General features: G+C 41.2%; 1 protein-coding gene across 2 annotated transcripts; it reads right to left on the bottom strand.

The window, feature by feature from the left end:
* Positions 1-7743: 7743 nt before the first annotated feature.
* On the bottom strand, positions 7744-10878 carry LOC139409964 (protein phosphatase 1 regulatory subunit 3C-B-like). Of its 2 annotated transcripts, none has more exons than XM_071155378.1 (3): positions 10597-10878; positions 9498-9575; positions 7744-9382 (listed from the first exon to the last, which is right to left on the bottom strand). In XM_071155378.1, the coding sequence occupies exons 2-3, from the start codon at positions 9509-9511 to the stop codon at positions 8368-8370; spliced, it is 1029 nt and encodes a 342-aa protein (XP_071011479.1). In that variant the 5' UTR covers positions 9512-9575; positions 10597-10878; the 3' UTR covers positions 7744-8367. The 2 variants fall into 2 exon arrangements, with proteins under 2 accessions (XP_071011479.1, XP_071011480.1); XM_071155379.1 differs by having other exon boundaries at positions 7959-9382; positions 10665-10762.
* Between the last annotated feature and the right edge of the window lie 11802 nt (positions 10879-22680).

Genomic DNA, 22680 nt, shown 5'->3' with positions numbered 1-22680 from the left:
TAGCATTCTTATTGTGTGGTATCTCTGAAATAAAGGGTCTACCAGTATGGATAGGAATACAACTCTTGTAGATGGGCGTAGCCCCTTGACTATCAATTTGAGTGTCACATATGGGAGATCTAATCTAAATGTATTCCTCCCCTTTGTTTGATCTGATTTCCACAGTATTCGTTGAACCAAAATATTGTGAATCTATTGAAGTGTTATACTAGTATTCTTTCATGTTCAAGTAATAGGTAACATTTTGTTGAGGCATGGCCCTATTAATCCTAGGGGAAGGAGCCAGATGGCATTCTAAAAGTGTGAAGATAGCAATATGTCAGCGGGAAAAAATGATCTTCCTCAATGCAATATGAACATTTCTTTCCTGGACATGTTTTGGGGTGAAAAGGATAGAGACCTTGAGAGTCATTGCAGGAGTACACACAGCCCTAATTTCCAGACACATATTTCTCACCATGTCTTTCCCCATACAACCACAACATATGTTTAATCTACATGAGTATAAATGTGTGATTTTGATGTATTGTTGCATCAACTTTAAAAAAACAGCATTTGGACAACTAGTAATGTGACTCTTTTTGGTTTGCCCTGAGCTCAATTGCAGTGAAAGTTGTCATATGTTTCCAAACACTCACCCAATTGGTGGAAATTCAACAGTGTTACCTTGTCTTCTTATCTAGTAGTGTGTCTGTTCGTTGTGTCATGCCATGTTATCTCAAAGCTATTCTGGGAACACATCCGCCTGAGTCTGGGACACTATAAAGTCACTAAAACTACTGTACTGTATCTCGTACATTACTTTTTGAATAAATGTATATGAATCAAATCAAATTTGATTGGTCGCATACACATATTTAGCAGATGTTATTGCGGGTGTAGTGAAATACTTGTGTTCCTAGCTCCAACAGCGCAGAAAAATCTAACAATACACAGAAATCTAAAAAGTAAAATAATGGAATGAAGAAATATTAGGATGAGCAATGTCGGAGTCCAGAGTGTGTGTGTGTGTATATATATATATATATATATATATATATATATATATATACACACATACAGTTGGAGTCATTCTTTAGACTAGTGGAGCATCTGGTGCATCATCATTTGTGGGTTCGATTAAAGGCTCAAAATGGCCAGAAACAAAGAACTTTCTTCTGAAACTCATCCGTCTATTCTTGTTCTGTGAAATGAAGGCTATTCCATGCGAGAAATTGCCAAGAAACTGAAGATCTCGTACAACGCTGTGTTCTACTCCCTTCAGAGAACAGCGCAAACTGGCTCTAACCAGAATAGAAAGATGAGTGGGAGGACAAGTATATTAGAGTGTCTAGTTTGAGAAACAGACACCTCACAAGTCCTCACCTGGCAGCTTCATTAAATAGTACTCGCAAAACAAAACAGTCTCAATGTCAACAGTGAAGAGGCGAATCTGGGATGCTGGCCTTCTAGGCAGAGTTGCAAAGAAAAAGACACATTTCAGACTGGCCAACAAAAAGAAAAGATTAAGATGGGCAGAAGAACACAGACACTGGACAGAGGAACTATTCACTGTTGACATTGAAACTGGTGTTTTGTAGATTTCTATTGGTCTAATGACCATTGCTTGTGTTTCTTGGCCCAAGAAAGTCTATTATTCTCATTTGTGTCCTTTAGTAGTGGTTTCTTTGCAGCAATTTGACCATGGAGGCCTGATTCACACTGTCTCCTCTAAACAGTTGATGTTAAGATGTGTCTGTTACTTGAACTCTGTGAATAATTTATTTGGGCTGCAATCTGAGGTGCAGTTAACTCTAATTAACTTATCCTCTGCAGCAGAGGTAACTCTGGGTCTTCCTTTCCTGTGGCGGTTCTGAGAGCCAATTTCATCATAGCGCTTGATGGTTTTTGCGACTGCACTTGAAGAAACTTTCAAAGTTCTTTAAATTTTCCGGATTGACTGACCTTCATATCTTAAAGTAATGATGGACTGTCATTTCTCTTAGCTTATTTGAGACAAGACAAGCTCAGTTGTGCCTGTCTGGACTGGACTGTATGTTCTCCTGCGATCTCAGGTGCGGCTGGAAGTAAGGAACCCCAATCGCTCTGCGTAAGAGCGTCTGCTAAATGACTAAAATCTCAATCTCAGACATGACCATATGTGTCTGGAAAGAGGGGCTGCATGTTCTCCTGTAAACAGTATCTGCCACAATGTCTACTACTGGTTTGTCTTGGAAAGCGCCTCAAGGTCGCTGAGTTACAAGTAATATAAGTAGACCCTATTTCAGAGATTTACTGTAGGTCCAGAACTTCACTTCTCATTGGCTGACAACATGAACACCCTTCAAGCAGTTTTCCTTGTGGCTTTGGGCCTCTCTGTTGGTGACTAGCAGCTTCATACGATCTAATTATAATCGAGAAAGTTTACAAGCAACAGTTTCAATTGCATTTTGTCATGCATAAGTCTCGATCATTATCATCATCCTCGTTAGCATTATCCAATATTTGTGAATATGTTAAATGTATTCAATGGATGAAGAAAACAAGTAAAGGGGTCAAATCTTAATATTTATATTAATCTGATCTGACCCATCCTTTATCATCTTTCTTACAGCCCAGGCAACCAACCTTAACAACAGGGCCCTGTGGCAGTTCAGAGACATGATCCCCTGCACCATGCCTGATAGTTGGCCCATCTTGGACTACACTGACTACAGATGCTACTGTGGCAAGTGAGGCTCTGGTCCCCTGTGGACGATCTGGACAGGTCAGGGGTTAAGGGTCAAGGGACAAGGGTTGGGAATATGGCGATAGGGTTAAAACCATTCCAGTCCACACACATTCTATCCCAACCACTAATGAATCTGTGTTGACTTGACATCAATGAAGGTTTTGCTTTAAAGTGTTGTTTCTTTGTTACTTATTGCTGCCACCAAAGTACTGACCAAAGTGTTGCCAGTGTGTGTTATTCTGATATTGTCTCAGAGTTAGTGTGTCCTATGGTATCATCCAACGGGTGCTGTGAGGTCCATGGCAAGTGCTACAGCACAATGATGCCATGCAGCACAATGAATGATGGGCCATCATTGACAATACTTACACCGAGTCCTATGCCCATGACTGTGACCAGAGCCTCAGAAAGGTCACTTGATGCTCCAAAGAGTCCCCTCCCCTCTCACCTTATTCACGACAATGATTAGCGATGTACTGCATTATTTATAGTACTGCTCATGGTATTCATCACACTCTTTACCTTGCTCTTTCCATGTCACTCTCTTTCTCTACCCTCCTTATTGTTCTTTCTCTCACATCCTCAGGCAACAATGACGGTTGTGAGAGGTTCATCTGCGAGTGTGACAGGAAATAAGGCCTACAGTGGACCCTGCTCCTGCTGGATATCACACAACATAGTTCAGATAGCTCCTTCACAGTGGTGTAAATTACTTAAGTGAAAATACTTTAAAGTAATACTAAAGTAGTTTTTTGGGGTATCTATACTTTACTATTTATATTTTTGCCAACTTTTACTTCACTACATTCCTAAAAAAAATGATGTACTTTTTACTCCATACATTTTCCCTGACACCCAAAAGTGCTTGTTACATATTGACAGGAAAGTGGTCCAATTCAGACACTTATCAAGAGAACATCCCTGGTTATCCCTACTGCCTCGGATCTGGCGGACTCACTAAACACAAATGCTTCATTTGTAAATTATGTCTGAGTGTTGGAGGGTGCCCCTGGCTATCTGTAAAAAAAATATATAAGGAATTTGAAATGGTTTATACTTTTACTTTTGATACCTACAGTAAGTACATTTTAGCAATTCCATTTACTTTTGATACTTAAGTATATTTAAAAACAAATACTTTTAGACTTTTACTCAAGTAGTATTTTACTTGGTGACTTTCACTAGAGTCATTTTCTGGTATCTTTACTTTTCCTCAAGTATGACAATTTAGTACTTTTCCCACCACTGCTCCTTCAGTGCTCCAGGTAGCTCCTTGTTCAATTGCTTTCCCCCACTAAAACCACCTTATCTTTTCAAGTCATTACTTTTGAGTTGAATCTATTTGGTTGTCAGCTTTTGATGTTACCTGTTGTGTACTATATCTGGTTGTGACCTACCAGCCAGAAACTCGCTCCTACCAGCCAGTAACTCGCTCCTACCAACCAGTAACTCGCTCCTACCAGCCAGTAACTCGCGACCTACCAGCCAGTAACACACTTCGTTCTACTGTACTCTTGGATTTATTTATATTTGAGATTGTGTGGATGATAAACTAAGTAACAGATTAAACTTAATCAAGATTGAGAAACTCGCACTAGTGTCACTGTCTCTCTATTTGGATAACTGTCCACTATGGAAGTAAAGAAAGAGGGAGCCAAAGAGATTATAATTCAAACAGGGCCCAAATATTGTACTATGCAGGCCAACATTCAAACCCCCAGTAGAGGGAACCAATGTTTTCATATGTCCTAGTGACAAGTCCTGCACTTTGAGAGGAACATGGACAACATATTTGAACACCTGCCAAACTGTGGAACGCAATGTTACCAGTTCTCTGTTTGTCTGCTCAGGCCCATCTCAGGTGTGCTGCTGACAAAAGAGCTCACAGACAAAAGAGTGTTCCCCTCTTCCTCTTGTCATGGTGAAGAGCGGCAGCAATAAGCGACAAAAACACTTCACACAGCAACATAAACCCTCTGTTTAGCAAGTGGTTCATAAATGTTAGAAGCATTCAGGTGGGACAACACTAGACTCAACAGGGGAGCTTTCAGAATGGCACTGTGAAGCAGACTGGTTGGCGGACAAATTACTGGCCTGCATTTTAGAAAAAGACCACCGACTGACATTTCATTGGGAGAGCTTTACACATGTCCAGACATTTTAACTTGGCATAATTATTGGGTAATATGTTGTGTTTCTGTTCTTTGGAACAGCATGTGCCGTTTCATTGTGAGGTTGGAACTTGGAACATTCCACAACATGTAGGCCTACCTGTACCAGCCTGCCAGAACAGCCTGGTCTCAGACGTCAGACGTAACACAGCAAATGTAAATCCAGGACTCTCAAATTAGTATGATACCTGTTTGTTATGTTTGGTTACATAAGACAGATGGTTACCTTAAAGCAAAATCTAGTGGGGTGATTGGTCGAGGTGGATGGGTGGGAAAATACAACACAAGTTCGAATCTCATCACGGACAACTGGGCCAATTGTGTACCCCCTCATGGTTCTCTCCGACACAGCCCGGGATCAAACCCGGGTCTGTAGACCCAAATTTGCAACATGTCATACGAAATGGCTGATGGATATCCACAAATGAATACATACAATACGAAACATATATCATACTAAATGGAGTGTCTCGGATATACATACAGAATAATATGAAATGCTCCAAGTCCATGCTGGTCAGAACATACAATAGTGGACACATGCTGCCTTTTGAGTTGTATTTGAAATAGAGAACTATAATGTTTATGTTTTGTGGGGAGGGGTCATGACACATGGCATCCCCTTTCATGATGACCATACAATGTGAGATCCACACACTAGTTTCAGGCTGACCTATCTACCTGGAACAATTCACAACATCTTATGTCCAAGGACATTATAGTCCTGGGGGGGGGGGTAAGAGAGAACAAATGAAAGCAGACTCACATCACTCTCTATTCCGAACACATGGTGACTCCACCCTAGCATGTAAACAAACACAGGCTCCAATGCTGCCATGGTAACAAACCATTTGCTGTGTCTCTACCGCCCAAGTGAGCTGATGTTCACGTTGCCGGAGGCTCTACAGCATTACCCAACAGTACTGCAGATAGTTGGGCGTGTCAGTCAAGGTGGCTCATGTGGAGGCATGCCATTGTATCACTCCTACACCCAGAACATCCATTGACATAGGCTGTTTGGAATGCATGATGTGGCAGATAGGAAGACACTCAGGGAAATCTGAGAATTGTTGATGTAGAGCGCAATATCAAGCCTTTAGATAGTGTTCGGTAGTGGAAGCATGAGCAAACTGCACACCTGACTTATATACTAATGTGGACACAACTCAAAAGCATGATTAGTTAGGATGTTGACAACTGTGCCATACAGATTGCTAAATAGTTGGGAAGAGATTTTTGATGTACCGATTCCATGGTACAGGGTGTATGAGTTGATATATTAAACAACGCAAGATTCAAGACTTCGTGATTTTCAGCTAAAATTATATAGAATCCTTGCCACCAACAAAATGTTGAATATTTGGGGCATAAAATCATCGAAGCTCTGCAGATTTTGTGAGGATACAGAATCAATAGACCATTTATTTTGGTATTGCCCTCAGGTAGCCTGTTTCTGGTTCAGGAATGGCTGAAAATGCATATCATTGATCTAAAATTGATCCTAGAAATAGTACTGTTAGGAGATCTGAAGAGACCAGGTCAGTCAATTACTAATACTCTTCCTAAAAGTATTTATCTTCAACACACAATCTGTAGATTCTATTTGATTAGATAGCTTTAAATTGTACGTTAATCATAGCATAGTTGAAAGATATGTGTTGCGTAGAAACACAAAGTGGGTGTCCCAGCAGAGATAGATGGGATGGGCTGAGGGAAGGTATGTGGAATTTGAGACAAGTGGGAGTGGAGTTGCTGGGTGAGAGAGAATGATGGTCAAAAGATCAAGGGGAAAAAAGAGTCTAAATAAAACAAAAGCACATTTTAATGACACTAAGTGGCAGTGTTTTTACAACTAATGTCGGTTTGCCCTGAGGCTGATGCCGTGCAGGTGTTTGTACACATGCATATACACACACACTCTTTCAAATAAACACATACAAGAACACACATGTAATAGTGCCAGACGTGCACACAAACATATACAGTTGGCATTGCTGTTATGATTTGTTGTCCTTGATTTTAAATGTATTTTGTTTTACATTGTCGTTTCCTTTTTAGTTCGGGGTTCTTGGGGTGGGGAATGGAATTAATTGTATATTTCTTCTGGGGGGGTGGGAGGGGTCTGGAATGATTGAGGGACAGCTATTTGGGAACATCTTGGAGGGTTTGGATTTCACAAGATTGTGATCATGAAAAAGGAAACGGACATTATCACTATCATGCACACACACCCTCACACATAAGGATGGCTCTGTTGTGGAAAGACTGATACATGTTTGATAGTGTATTGATTCCGTATTGTTTGTCCTTCATGTTCTAATACTTTGTTACCCCCTTTTTTTTAAACTTAAAAAGCTTGATTAGTTTTAAAACGCTGCTGTTCATCGGCTTTGGACAAAATCCTGTTCCTACTGCATTCCATTCATGTGACAGAAAGAATGCGCACGATTCCATCCACATTTGTCAAAGTAGGCTCATTTGAGTTGCTCATTTTGGTATACGTGCTTATAGTAGGAGTTAGCTTAGATGTCTAATAAATAGTATAGGAAACTGGAGGGTGGTATGTTGTCTGTTTAGCTATCCATAAAGTTAGAATTTATTTACTTCACCTTCATTTAACCAGGCAGGCCAGTTGAGAACAAGTTCTCATTTACAACTGCGACCTGGCCAAGAAGAAGCAGAGCGACAAAAACAATTACAAACAAACGTCAATAACACTAGAAAATCTGTGTACAGTGTGTGCAAATGAAGTAAGGAGGGAGGCAATAAAAATCAGCCGTAGTGGCAAAGTAATTACAATTTAGCAGTTGACAATTACAATTTAGCAGTGATATGTGCAAGGACTAGAATGAGAACTTAATATTATTTTCAAATGTTTAATAAAAACTCAAAGCACATATTACATTTGTTCAAAGGCCAGTCAGGGTGGCTGAAGTTGGATTCTGCATGGCAGTTATAAAGAACATCCAGCCTCAGTGGGAGGGCATTGAGTTTGTACAATTAGTGCATCATATACACCTAGAAACAAAAACCTCTGGACGTTTCCCCCAGAAGCCTCGATACACTAAAATAATAACTTATTATGATCTTGGTGCTGGGAAACTCACCCACTGAAATGGGTAAAAAAAAATAAAGTAACACAGGACTATATTCTGTAAGAAATACAATGGTGCAAATCAATTTCACATTAGTTGGGGCCCAGATGAGCCGTGGACATTAAGGGCCACTACAAAGGAACACATTGTAGTCCTCCTAACCTCTACCATCAGATGGGGTCATTCCATTTTAACAGTCAATTCAATGACTCACTTCCTCGCTCAAGATTAAAATCAGGTTTAACATTGTACATTTTCTAAGCAACAGATTGCCCAGCTGGCAGTTGAGACAGCTACTTAGATCCACACCTGAATCAGAAATGGCAAGGCTGGCTCGCTTCCTGACCAAACTAGGGAGAGTTCACTCTACCAGAAAGTGACAGTTATCCAGTCACCCTGAACTCTGGCTGATGAAGGCTTCTGAGGGGTGGGAGAGTTCAGTGTAAAGGGGGCTCTTCAGGCTGGTTCCCCCACTCCTTGGCCATGAGGGGGGACGTTGGAGGGAGCGGGGAGTGGTGATGCGGCGCTGTACCGGGGCTTTACTAAACCCAGCCCCCTCAGGCTCTACACACACACAGTAGTTCTGTCCCCCGTTGTTGTCCCAACGCAGCGCGGCCCCGCTGCCTGGCCGGAACAACACACAGAACTCCAGACGCTCGCTTGGATCCAGGTTTTGGGGGAGGGGAACATCAAAGGCAAACACGTCAGTCTCAGTGGCCCCGTAGCGCTGCTGCAGGTAGGAACAGGGGATGTCCTGGTGGCTTCGCCACGAGTCAAAGGTTACTCGCACGTACACAGCCTTCTCAAAGCTGACATTGCAGACACGCACGGTGCCACTCAGTGATCGCTCAGTCACACTGCAGCTCTCCAGCTGCACCAGGACCTCCTGCAGGCGGGCTTGGAAGGTCTTGAAGTCTGCCATGGGTTGGGGGAAGGCCAGACTTAATCTCAAGAGCTGCTGCTTCCCACCGGCAGGACCCGGCCACAGGCCCTGCGGTCTGATAGGAGGGGAGGAGGTAGAGGGGGAAGAAGAGTCAGCCCTCTGGGTCGTGGAAAAGGAGTTGTCTGGGATATATAGTCGCACTGCAGTGAGAGACAGCCCCTTAGTATCAGCAAACACTACACGCTTCTTCTTAGGGCTGGCACTGCTCCTACGCACACAGCTCTTGGTCTCAGACCGCTCTGGGGAGGAGGAGGAGGATGAAGATGAGGAGTGCGGCGCAGCAGTGTGAAGGCTGGCTCTGGGAGACCGGTAGTCTCTGGTGTGAAGGTGAGGTCTCAGGACCTTCAGCGGGGACACACCCTGTAGACGACAGAGGGGCAGGCTCTGGCACAGTTGCATGGCGAGGTCCACTGGCATGGCAGACTGCTGGGGTATGGAGTGGCCGACAAACACATGAAGCACTCTGAGGATGGAAGGAGAAAATGATGTTGAGAAATGGGGATGCACCCCCCCCCAAAAAAATATATATAACATCTACAAATGTGTTGGTGAGATCCAATGGATTAGTGAACACTTACTGTGTACAGCTCATTCTCAGACTGGATGTTGTATGGAGCAGAGCTAAAAATGTGTTCTAGCAAAGACCAGAATGATATCTGTGAACAAGAAAAACACCAAATGTAATACTCAATCTAAAATGATACTGTTAAAACCCTAATGTCATGGACAGACAGAAATAACCGGAATGAGCATCTGACACACTTATACAAGATTACATTTGAGTTTCTGAGATGATTAAAACCCAATCTCCACTATGGAAGTTTAGGATGTAGCATACATTTTAAGAAGCCGTTTTGATTAGTAATAACTTAATTTAAAAATAGGCATGTGTAAAGTTAGTGTAACACCAGTGAAGGTAACACTATACACACCAGTGACTGTGACAAATCTGCAGACAAGATGCATAGCTAAAATGGCACCCATAGTAGCTTGAACCACAATTCTTAAAATGTAAATAAAATCACTTAATCATATGATTTGATCAATTAAAATGTCCTTTCCCCTGACTATTAAACCACTGACTTAAGGCCTTGCATGAAATGACCACATTTCTAGAACGCACACCTACGATGTGCTTTAAAAAAAATTAAATGGCCCTGCCTCCAATGAACATTTGACCCAGGAAAAAAGTTGTAAGGGATGTTGAATTTACTTTATTTTTTATAAAAAAAAGGGTATAACATCAGTGATATGGAATTGAGGCAGCTATTCCCTGAAATGATTTTACATTAGTAATAGTTAAGTAGTCAACTAAATAAAAGCTAATTACTTCTGTATTATGACATTTAAAGAGAAACATTTTTACATTTAAAAATATATATATTTTTTCTCTAGACCTCAACTCATGACCCCAGAGATTAGCCAATTTAATGCTACTGATCCTGTTCAACATAAATAAAATTGTTTGTAATTTAACTTAAAACATTTAAACAAAAAAAGCATTGTGTCAGTCAAACACTTCTTGTGGGACAGGAAAGCCACTTTTCGTAGAACGACCCAGTTAACGAGCTATAAAAACTAAACACATGGACAAACACATTTCATTCGAAGTAGCCCTAATTTGTGAAAACCCCCCAAAATAAACGTAAAAAATAAGAATAAGCGTAGGTTACTTACGGAATATTCACTCTAATAAAGTCCATCTGTAATTGGCTTGAAGAACAGAGAATAAACACACTGAATACCTTCGTAATATCACCTCCCAGTTGTTTCCATTCTAAACGTTGTTACAGTATCAACCCTTTCGACGGCTCATGTGAATGTTCTCTCAAGACATCCAAGGGCTATTTAATGAGATCCTACTCGTGAGTCGCGCCCCCAGCAGTTGAGTCTTCACGTGAACCGTGTGGTTTAACCAATCATATGTCCCCTGTCTCCACCTTCGTCAAACGGAGCTTCCTGTATGAATGAAGTGTGGCATGATCAAATTAATCTAATGTAGCAGACTGGTCTAATAGACTAGACGTAACATAATAGGCTAAATGCAAATCAGAGACAATCAAATAAAATATGTTATGTTTGGTATGGTTACATAACGTGAACGTACATTACGTGTAACACGCATATTGAATCTAATGAAGGACAACTGCAGCATTTGAGCTATTTAGACATGTTGCAACTACTTACTACTTTTCACTACTTACTTAGTGTGTTAGCTAACCCTTCCCCTAACTCTAACATTAACCCTAACGTTAGACACCTAGTTAACGTTAGTCACAACAAATTGTAATTTGTAACATATTACATGAAATGGATGATGAACATCAACAAATATATAATAATATAATTGGACTACACACATATTTACATTTACTATGTTATGTCCATCCATGAGTCCAGGTTGCAGCTAGCAGGCAAAAATAAATGTCAGAAACAAGATCCCCTACATACCAGGGCATTCTTCTTCTTTGGGGTTTAACGGCAGTTGGCATCCAACATGTTGCATTACCACCCCCAACTGGACTATAATTTAAATTTAGACATACAAAACGGAAAAAAGTCACACACAATAATTTTTTTTTTTTTTAAATAATACAAATAAAAAAATACAGTTCCAACTAACCCTAGACTCATGAAAAATCCACTACCCCATTCCACTACTTTGAACCTATATTTATTTAACCAGGTAGGCTAGTTGAGAACAAGTTCTCATTTACAACTGCGACTTGGCCAAGATAAAGCATAGCAGTGTGAACAGACAACAACACAGAGTTACACATGGAGTAAACAATAAACAAGTCAATAACACAGTAGAAAAAAGAGAGTCTATATCCATTGTGTGCAAAAGGCATGAGGAGGTAGGCGAATAATTACAATTTAGCAGATTAACACTGGAGTGATAAATGATCAGATGAACATGTGCAAGTAGAGATACTGGTGTGCAAAAGAGCAGAAAAGTAAATAAATAAAAACAGTATGGGGATGAGGTAGGTAAATTGGGTGGGCTATTTACAGATGGACTATGTACAGCTGCAGCGATCAGTTAGCTGCTCAGATAGCAGATGTTTAAAGTTGGTGAGGGAAATAAAAGTCTCCAACTTCAGCGATTTTTGCAATTCGTTCCAGTCACAGGCAGCAGAGAACTGGAAGGAAAGGCGGCCAAATGAGGTGTTGGCTTTAGGGATGATCAGTGAGATACACCTGCTGGAGCGCGTGCTACCGGTGGGTGTTGCCATCGTGACCAGTGAACTGAGATAAGGCGGAGCTTTACCTAGTATGGACTTGTAGATGACCTGGAGCAAGTGGGTCTGGTGACGAATATGTAGCGAGGGCCAGCCGACTAGAGCATACAGGTCGCAGTGGTGGGTGGTATAAGGTGCTTTAGTAACAAAACGGATGGCACTGTGATAAACTGCATCTAGTTTGCTGAGTAGAGTATTGGAAGCTATTTTGTAGATGACATCGCCGAAGTCGAGGATCGGTAGGATAGTCAGTTTTACTAGGGTAAGTTTGGCGGCGTGAGTGAAGGAGGCTTTGTTGCGAAATAGAAAGCCGACTCTAGATTTGATTTTGGATTGGAGATGTTTGATATGAGTCTGGAAGGAGAGTTTACAGTCTATCCAGACACCTAGGTACTTATAGATGTCTACATATTCTAGGTCGGAACCATCCAGGGTGGTGATGCTAGTTGTGCGTGCGGGTGCAGGCAGCGAACGGTTGAAAAGCATGCATTTGGTTTTACTAGCGTTTAAGAGCAGTTGGAACCTCATTTGGAGGTTAGATAGCACAGTGTCCAAGGAAGGGCCAGTAGTATACAGAATGGTGTCGTCTGCGTAGAGGTGGATCAGGGAATCGCCAGCAGCAAGAGCAACATCATTGATATATACAGAGAAAAGAGTCGGCCCGAGAATTGAACCCTGTGGTACCCCCATAGAGCCTGCCAGAGGACCGGACAACCTGCCCTCCGATTTGACACACTGAACTTTGTCTGCAAAGTAGTTGGTGAACCAGGCAAGGCAGTCATTAGAAAAACCGAGGCTACTGAGTCTGCCGATAAGAATATGGTGGTTGACAGAGTCGAAAGCCTTGGCCAGGTCGATGAAGACGGCTAGTAGCATAGCATCTTTCTCCATTTAATACAGGCGGTTGATGTCAACAATCCTCATTGAATATTCAAAAAAGGATTACAATGATTAGATGTATCCACCAATCCAAATAAAGGATAGTCGGGAGCTAGAGAGCCTGCCGTGCTGCTTTGTGAACAATGGCTCCCATTGTTAGGGCATAGAGACATGTACACTATATATACAAAAGTATATGGAAACGCCTCAAATGAGTGGATTCGGCTATTTCAGCCACACCCATTGCTGACAGGTGTATAAAATCGAGCACGAAGCCATGCAATCTCCATTGACAAACATTGGCAGTAGAATGGCCTCACTGGAGAGCTCAGTGTAACAGCGTTCGTCTGTTGAAAGAGGAGCAAACCAAAATGCAGCGTGGTGGTTACTCATGTTCTTTAATGTAGAAGAACAAACAAACAAACAAACACAAAACAACAAACGTACCACAAAAACCTATACAGCCTATCTTGTGACAACAAACACAGAGACATGAACAATCACCCACGAAACACTCAAAGAATATGGCTGACTAAATATGGCTCCCAATCAGAGACAACGATAATCACCTGCCTCTGATTGAGAACCAATTCAGACAGCCATAGACTTTGCTAGAGAACCCCACTAAACCACAAACCCAATACCTAACAAAACCCCAGGACAAAACACACCACATACAAAAACCCATGCCACACCCTGGCCTGACCAAATAAATGAAGATAAACACAAAATACCTCGACCAGGGCGTGACACAGAGACTTTCAACGTGGCACCATCATAGGATGCCTCTTTTCCAACAAGTAAGTTAGTCAAATTTCTGCCTTACTAGAACTGTCCCGGTGAACTGTAAGTGCTGTTTTTGTGAAGTGGAAACATCTAGCAGCAACAATGGCTCAGCCGCAAAGTGGTAGGCCACACAAGCTCCTAGAACGGGACTGCCGAGTGCTGAAGTGCATAGCGTGTAAAATCTCTTGTCCTTGGTTGCAACACTCACTATCAACTTCCAAACTGCTTCTGGAAGCAACATCAGCACAATAACTGTTTGTCGGGAACTTCATGAAAGGGTTTTCCATGGCCGAGCAGCCTAGGATTATCATGCGCAATGCCAATCTTCTGCTGGAGTGGTGTAAAGCTCGCTGCCATTGAACTCTGGAGCAGTGGAAATGTGTTCTCTGGAGTGATGAATACCGCTTCACCAGATGCCAGAAGAACGCTACCTGCCCGAAAACATAGTGCCAACTGTAAAATTTGGTGGGGGAGGAACCATGGTCTGGGGCTGTTTTTCATGGTTCGGACTAGGCCTCTTAGTTCCAGTGAAGAGAAATCTTAACGCTACAGCATGCAATGACATTCAAGATGATTTTGTGCTTCCAACCTCGTGGCCCTTCCCTGCTTCAGCATGACAATGCCCCCGTGCACAAAGCAAGGTCCAGACAAAAATGGTTTGTCGAGATCGGGGTGGGAGAACATTACTGGCCTGCACAGCACCCTGACCTCAACCCCATCGAACACCTTTGGGATGAATTGGAACGTGACAGCAAGCCAGGCCTAATTGCCCAACATCAGTGCCCGACTTCACTAATGCTCTTGTAGCTGAATGGAAGCAAGTGCACTATTTGGGGTGTTTTTCCTATCTCCCTACATAATTCTGATTGATGAGAGTGTGTTTCAGACATAACTATTCCACTATAGCTAATATTTTTGATCATATATTATAAACGTTAGTAGTATATTTTTCTTCTACTGTATATATGTCATACATTACTGTTCCTTCATACTGCTGTGTAAACTCGCCTCGGTTTCCGGAGCAAATAAACTGTCTTGAATACAAGGCATATCTACTTATTTGCTATATTGACAGACTAATCTGTTTTATTAAAGCATGTTTATTTGCCAACAAATTAAAGTTTAAATGAAACACCAGCTTCCTGTGTCACACTCTGACCATGATTTGCGTTGTTTGTTTCTATGTTTTGTTTGGTCAGGGTGTGATATGAGTGGGCATTCTATGTTGTATGTCTAGTTTGTCTATTTCTATGTGTTTTGGCCTGATATGGTTCTCAATCAGTGGCAGGTGTTTGTCGTTGTCTCTGATTGGAACCATATTTAGGTAGCCTGTTTTGTATTGTGGTTTGTGGGTTATTGTCTATGCGATGTTGCATGTTAGCACTTGTGGGCTATAGTGGTCACGGTTGTATGGTTAGTTTGTTTAGTGTACTTTGTGTTTTTCCTGTCTTTTCATTAAATCATGCATTCACACCATGCTGCGCTTTGGTCTCCTCAATACGACGATTGTGACACCCTGCATGATTTGTTTTAGAAGTAAAATTGAAGCTATTTTATCCAAATACATTTCATGAATATCAGAATGAATTGATCCAGAAGTTGAAGTCAACACTTTATTGGTTTCTGATGCAGCTGGAATCAGTCACTTCTCAGTACACTTGTAAAATAGATGATTTAAAACACCACAATATACATATGTACAACAGCTAGCAATATCTAATCGCCCAACATCAGAGCCCAACTTCACCAATGCTCTTGTAGCTGAATGGAAGAAAGTGCCCTCAGCAATGTTCCAACATCTAGTGGAAAGCCGTCACAGATGAGTGGAGGCTGTTATAGCAGCAAAGGGGGGGACCAACTCCATATTAATGCCCATGATTTTGGAAAGAGATGTTTCTGTACAGCACTTTGTGACATTGGCTGATGTAAAAAGGGATTTACAAATCAATTTGATTGATGTTCGACGAGCAGGTGTCCACATACATTTGGTCATGTAGTGTATCTTGTCAGTATATCCGTCTTTGTCTAGTATGTTCCAAATACCCAACAACCAGATGTTCCAGTTTTCAGGGAACATGGGAGCAGCTATATGGACACGCCTGGTTCCCAAATTGATGACGTATGTTGCGCAACTGAGACTCGAGTGGAGATTAATGGATTCGTTCAGTCAGTTGTCCTGATAAGCCATGCTCCTCCCAGCTAGCTAGTTTATGCTGGCTAGCTGGCAACAACAGCAGCATGGCTCTGGTTAATTAAGGGGATACTTCACCGCTAGACATTATTTGGGGTGTTTTTCCTATCTCCCTACATAATTCTGATTGATGAGAGGGTGTTTCAGACATAGCTAATACTATAGCTAATATTTTTTATCATATATTATAAACGTTAGTAGTATATTTTTCTTCTACTGTATATATGTCATACATTACTGTTCCTTCATACTGCTGTGTAAACTCGCCTCGGTTTCCGGAGCAAATAAACTGTCTTGAATACAAGGCATATCTACTTATTTGCTATATTGACAGACTAATCTGTTTTATTAAAGCATGTTTATTTGCCAACAAATTAAAGTTTAAATGAAACACCAGCTTCCTGCATGACTTGTTTTAGAAGTAAGATTGAAGCTATTTTATCCAAATGCATTTCATGAATATCAGAATGACATGATCCAGAAGTTGAAGTCAACACTTTACTGGTTTCTGATGCAGCTGGAATCAGTCACTTCTCAGTACACTTGTAAAATAGATGATATGAAACACCATAATATACATATGTACAACAGCTAGCAATATCTAATCGCCCAACATCAGAGCCCAACTTCACCAATGCTCTTGTAGCTTGGGGGGGGGGGGGGTCATAACATGTGTGAATGACCAGTGCAACGGTGTTGTATCAATTGTATCAATGTGCTTTCCACTATTGCTTCCCAATGGGCAGCAGTTGCACTTGCTTCACTGGGCCGCTGTATCACATGTTCCTGGCAGCCCTAGTTACAGCCATTTTTAAAATGGATTTAATAATACCATAAAGGCCTGATTGGTGGAGTGCTGCAGAGATGGTTGTCCCATCTCCACAGAAGAACTCCAGAGCTTCTTGGTCACCTCCCTTCTCCCAAGGCCCTTCTCCCCCAATTGCTCAGTTTGGCCGGGCGGCCAGCTCTAGGAAGTATTGGTAGTTCCTAACTTCTTCTGTTTAAGAATGATTGAGGCCATTGTGTCCTTGGGAACCTTCAATGCTGCAGGCATTTTTGGTACCCTTCTCCAGATCTGTGCCTCGACACTATCCTGTCTTTGAGCTCTACGGACAATTCCTTTGACCTCATGGCTTGGTTTTTACTTTGACATGCACTATCAAATGTGAAACCTTATATAGACAGGTGTGTGCCTTCCAAATCATGTCCAATCAATTTAATTTACCACAGGTGGACTTCAATCAAGTTGTAGAAACAGCTCAAGGATGATGAATGGAAACAGGATGCACCTGAACTTAATTTCAAGTCTCATAGCAAAGAGTCTCAATACTTATGAGGTATTTCTGTTTTTTATATGTAATACATTGGCAAACATTTCTAAAAACCTGTTTTCCCTTCATCATTATGGAGTATTGTGTGTAGATTGCTGAGGATTTTTTAATAAAAAAAAAAAATCAATTTTAGAATAAGGCTGTAATGTAACAAAATGTGGAAAAGGTGAATGGGTCTGAATACTTTCCGAAGGCACTGTTCATCCAGGGTGACTTCTAGGATAGATATGTAGTTATTTATGACAGTTAAACTAGTCATGTAAAACCTGATGCTTATTAAGAGCTTAACGTTTCTAACAGGGCTTTTGGGTGTGTCTGGGCAAGATCTTTGAGGGAGTTGATTGGTTGCATTCAGATTAAACTGGACCTTTTATTTCAACCTTACCTCAGCTGACCTCTCACCCCCAGACATAGAAGCACAGCTGCACTGAAGGTCTCGACGGAGTGACTGGCTGATGCATGCATGTCTACTGCATGGACACTTTCACTGGTGAGCTCACACCTAGTCTATGAGTAAGGGTAGTCTGTCAATCTGTCTATATTATTTACGTTTATCCATCTGTCTGCTGATCTTCCTACTTGTCTGCCTATGTGCCAGACTCTGAGCCTAATATGCCCTGGGAAAAATTGGTTCTTGTTCTAGGCTAAAACAATTATTTTCTCTCCCAATACAGTCTGTTTCAATGATGACGAATAGCTGGGAAGAATAGGAGAAAAGTAGTCTTATCCCACGTATATCCCTAGATAGATTACTCCGTCTCTGAATATCAGAACTGGTCATTGATTTTTGTTTTTTACATGTATAAATTAACTGTAAATTGCACTGTGATCCAAGAGACTCTTCCCAGAACAAAGCATTGCTGGGTTATTATATTTAATAGACACAGACATTAGAGGAGACAGCAGAACCTTTCACCTTCAACCTGCACCAAACAAGCTATACAAAATTAAACTAGGGGCATAAATAATCTCACTAAAGGCTGATAGAGTATCTGCTCTCTGATATCCCAACCTTCAATAGAGAAGATTGACAGTGGCAGGTGATACCAGAGGTGATACCAGATGTGATACTAGAAGTGCCAGATTTATAAAGACAAAGAAAATTCTTAGGCGACCATATCTGAAAGTCTGGAACGGATGTTCCGGGTCAATTAGCTGGGCACTGGGGATTTACTGCAAATCATGGATAATGGGAAGATTATTGAGCAATACAAACAAGTTGACTATTTACAGGATGTAGATGCTTTCTAACAGAGATGGCACCACAGGTCCCAGAGTGGTGTGGCAAACTGAACATTCTGGGCAGTTGTTTTTCCTGATCTGGTAACCTAACCAGGTAAAACCTTGGACCTTATACTCTATGATGTGATAAATCTGTTGTAAAAAGTTTGAATATGGGCTATGATGGGACCAGAGTTTTTCTAATCAGGTCACATTGTTAAAAAAAACTCCTGGCCTTGAGGAGGATGAAAACCCTGTAAAACTGCAGCAAACTTGTACTTGTTCTTATGAATGATATTTTAAAGAAGGGGACTAGGTGGGTTTCCTATAGACAGAGAAAGCAACATGATTGGACAATACAACTCACAACGCTGAGCTTGCTTTATGCAGTTTTACATCGTGTAGTCCTGCCCTATGCAACTGTAGGCCTAATTAAACATGAGTCTATTGACACACAGATGCATCAATCTAAGTAACATAATACAAAAATCCCCATCAAAATCCATCAAATTAAGCTAGAGCTTTTGTTTTCATGGGCTGCGTCTCAATGTATCACATCTGCCTATGGCAGACTTCCGCATCTGCGGTGGAAGGTGGCCGAGCTACAGCGGTGTTTTTCACTTTTGTTTAGCTTCCGAATCTCCCCACTGTGGAAAGGGGAGATAATCACGGGCACAGTAGTGTTATCCATTTTGCTCTACAACCCCCACAAGTGTCACGTGACTCGTCTGAAGGTAACTGGTACCGTTTGAAAAAATGAATGGAAGTATGGAGGTAGTTTTGTGCCTGCCCCAAAACGGTTAAATATGTATTAAAAATTGACACTACCAGTCAAAAGTTTGGACACACCTACTCATTCCAGGGCCAAATAAACAAATGTTTTTAAAAAGCAGCATGAGGGAAGACATTATAAACACAACTTCTTTGTTTCTTTAAAAATAATTGGAAGTGCTATAGACACAAATGAGATTTATGTTGTCTAGCCAGCAAAAACTACATTCCCTAATCATGATGTAGCCATGAATCACTTTGTTCCCGCCTACGCCCGTGAAACGGACTGCAAGTGCTTAAAGTCAGACATAATGTACCAGTCAAAAGTTGGGACACACCTACTCATTCAAGGATTTCTCTTTATTTGTACTATTTTCTACATTGTAGAATAATAGTGAAGACACATATGGAATCATGTAGTAACCAGAAAAGTGTTAAACAAATCAAAATATGTTTTAGATTCTTCAAAGTAGCCACCCTTTGCCTTGATGACAGGTTTGCACACTTTTGGCATTCTCTCAACCAGCTTCATGAGGTAGTCACTTGGAATGCATTTAAATTAACAGGTGTGCCTTGTTAAAAGTTAGTTTGTGGAATTTCTTTCCTTCTTAATGTGTTTGAGTCAATCAGTTGTGTTGTGACAAAGTAGGGGTGATGTACAGAAGAAAGCCCTATTTGGTAAGAGACCATGTCCATATTATGGCAAGAACAGCTCAAATAACCAGAGAAACGACAGTCCATCATTACTTTAAGACATGGAGGTCAGTCAATGCTGAAAATGTTAAGAACTTTGAAAGTTTCATGAAGTGCAGTCACAAAAATCATCAAGCACTATGATGAAACTGACTCTCATGGGGACCGCCACAGGAAGGGAAGACCCAGAGTTACCTCTGCAACAGAGGGTCAAGAAACACCAGCAATGGACATTAGACCAGTGGAAATCTGTCCTTTGGTCTGATAAGTCCAAATTTTAGACGTTTGGTTCAAACCGCTGTGTCTTTGAGACGCAGAGTAGGTGAATGGATGATCTCTGCATGTGTGGTTCCCACCGTGAAGCATGGAGGAGGAGGTGTGTTGTTGTGTGGGGTGCTAAATGGGTCCTAAAATTCTAAATCCAATAGCTAAATGATCCATGATCTGACCATTTTAAAACAATTCCATATGTCAGCTTAGAAACCAATACAGCATGTCAGATAGCAAATGTTTAGGTGTAAGGGCTGCAAAAAAAAATTGTAATAGTTTTTGCTTGTGTCTGTCAGGAGTAATGTGCTATCATGTTTGCTAAATAAATACAGAGGGGAAGTGTAAAGTGCACCTTGAGATTTGTGCAGGCCCGCGTGACCTGCTATTTCAGTGAATCATATTGGTCAAGACCAATGATGTATATAAACCCTGGATTGATGATGCTGTGTATTGGCCAGTGAAATGCTTTAACGCTACTGGTTGGCCATGTTGGCAGGCCCCAGAAGAAGCAATCCTCCATGGCAGAGTTTCCCAAACTTGGTCCTGGGGCCCCACCTGGGTGCACATTTTGGTTTTTGCCATAGCACTACACAGCTAATTCAAATAACCAACTCATCGTCAAGATTTGATTATAAGAATCAGCTGTCTAGTGCTAGAGCAACAACCAAAACGTGCACCCAGGGGGGGGCCCCTAGACCGAGTTTCACACGGAAACCGTGTTTCATAGGAATGAATGGAATTCTACAGTATTTAAAATAAATGTTATAAGGATAAAATGACATTAATTGAATTGTTTTTGTTGTTGTAGTGGGGACAGTAACATTAGAACTTCCAAAATACATGTTTTAAATGTTCTATTTTTATGTTTAGCTCACACAATATCACTTAAAAGTATGCATTAAGGAGTCTGTAATAGAATAAACGTGGCAAAAACAAATGTATACTTTAATAAATGCATTTCTACAGCTTCCAAAATATGTTTTACAACGGTGGAGGAGTGCCAAGATGGAAGCAATGTGGCTTCAAAACAGAGCCCCCTGTAAGTCATCTATTGCATATATAAATCATTGGTTAAGAAAGCAAAGAGCCTGCAGCAGCATTCCGATGTGAAGGACAGAGAAATTGTGTGCAATTAGACAAATCATGACAAAATTGGTACAATAAAAAACATAACTCTGTCCCTCTTTTTAACGCATTGCGTCTATATATTTGATTAAACTAAATCAAAGTGGTGTGGCGCCTGATTGAAAAGTGCTGTGGCAACTGTTGCCTCGCCACACGTTTTCCGGTGCCCCTGTTTGCTAATGTGATTGATTACATTGTTAGGGGGGTGCCTCTAAACACCCCAGCAAAAAAACACCCTGGGTTTGTTATTAAAGAGAAGTGAAAAAAGAAAACGTACCAATATTAACCACAGAAGAGTGAATATGACTCATGATCATAATGGGAGTCCAGGTAGGCCTACTGGCAAAATCAGTGATCAATAGAGAACTTGGGAGGACCTGAATAAACAGAATGTGACATTTGCCCTGATGAGCCCACATGGTTCTTTCAGTAAATTTAGAATTCTCAGATAACAGAATGGACTGTGTCTCTTGAGCCAAATCGATGTTCCACATTTGGTCAAGTAATCCCCATTGATTCACTTTAACCGGCAAATGCAATTGATTACAAGGCAGTTTTACACTTGAAAATTATTGATTTCTGAGAGCCTATACAACCCTCCACCTCCCTACCACCAGCAGCTATAATAACCTCATAAGGCCCGTCATTGGAACTCCTTTCTCCCAGCAGGGTGTCGATGCCAGCAGCCCCACATTGGGCTACCTGCCATCATATCATCTGGCTCTGAGGATCTTCCCTCGGAGACGAGGCCATTGCCTAAACTATTTAATAAAATGTCATATTGTATTCTGTCTCTGCTGTCCATTCAGTTAAGTCCGTACTAGATTGGACTAAATTACAGACAGAGTGTAAATGTCTGTGTGTCTGTGTGTGTTCGTGTGCATGTGTGAGTCATGAGTGTGTGTCTGCATGTGAAAATCACCTCCCAGTTCTTTCCATTCAAAATATTGTTACGGTATCGATCACACCTTTCGACGCTCAATGTGAATGATTTCTCTCACAAGACATTTAAGTGCTGTTTTAATGAGATGCTACTCGTACCACTAGCTTTTGATTCTTCATGTGATCCGTGTCGCATTTAACCAATCAAATCTATCCAGTCTCCACCCTGGCCAATCAGAGCAGCTAGGTGTGACATTTCATGTCATTAATCAATACCATTACCACACACCCTCTGTTGTGAGCCAAAAAATTTTTTTTTTTTTTAAAGCAGCATTAGGGAAGACATTATAAACACAACTTCTTTGTTTCT

This window comes from Oncorhynchus clarkii, chromosome 5, assembly GCF_045791955.1.
Source record: "Oncorhynchus clarkii lewisi isolate Uvic-CL-2024 chromosome 5, UVic_Ocla_1.0, whole genome shotgun sequence".
Taxonomy (NCBI): Eukaryota; Metazoa; Chordata; class Actinopteri; order Salmoniformes; family Salmonidae; genus Oncorhynchus; species Oncorhynchus clarkii.
The sequence above is the reverse complement of the archived record's forward strand: the minus strand, read 5'-3'. Positions and strand labels throughout refer to the sequence as shown.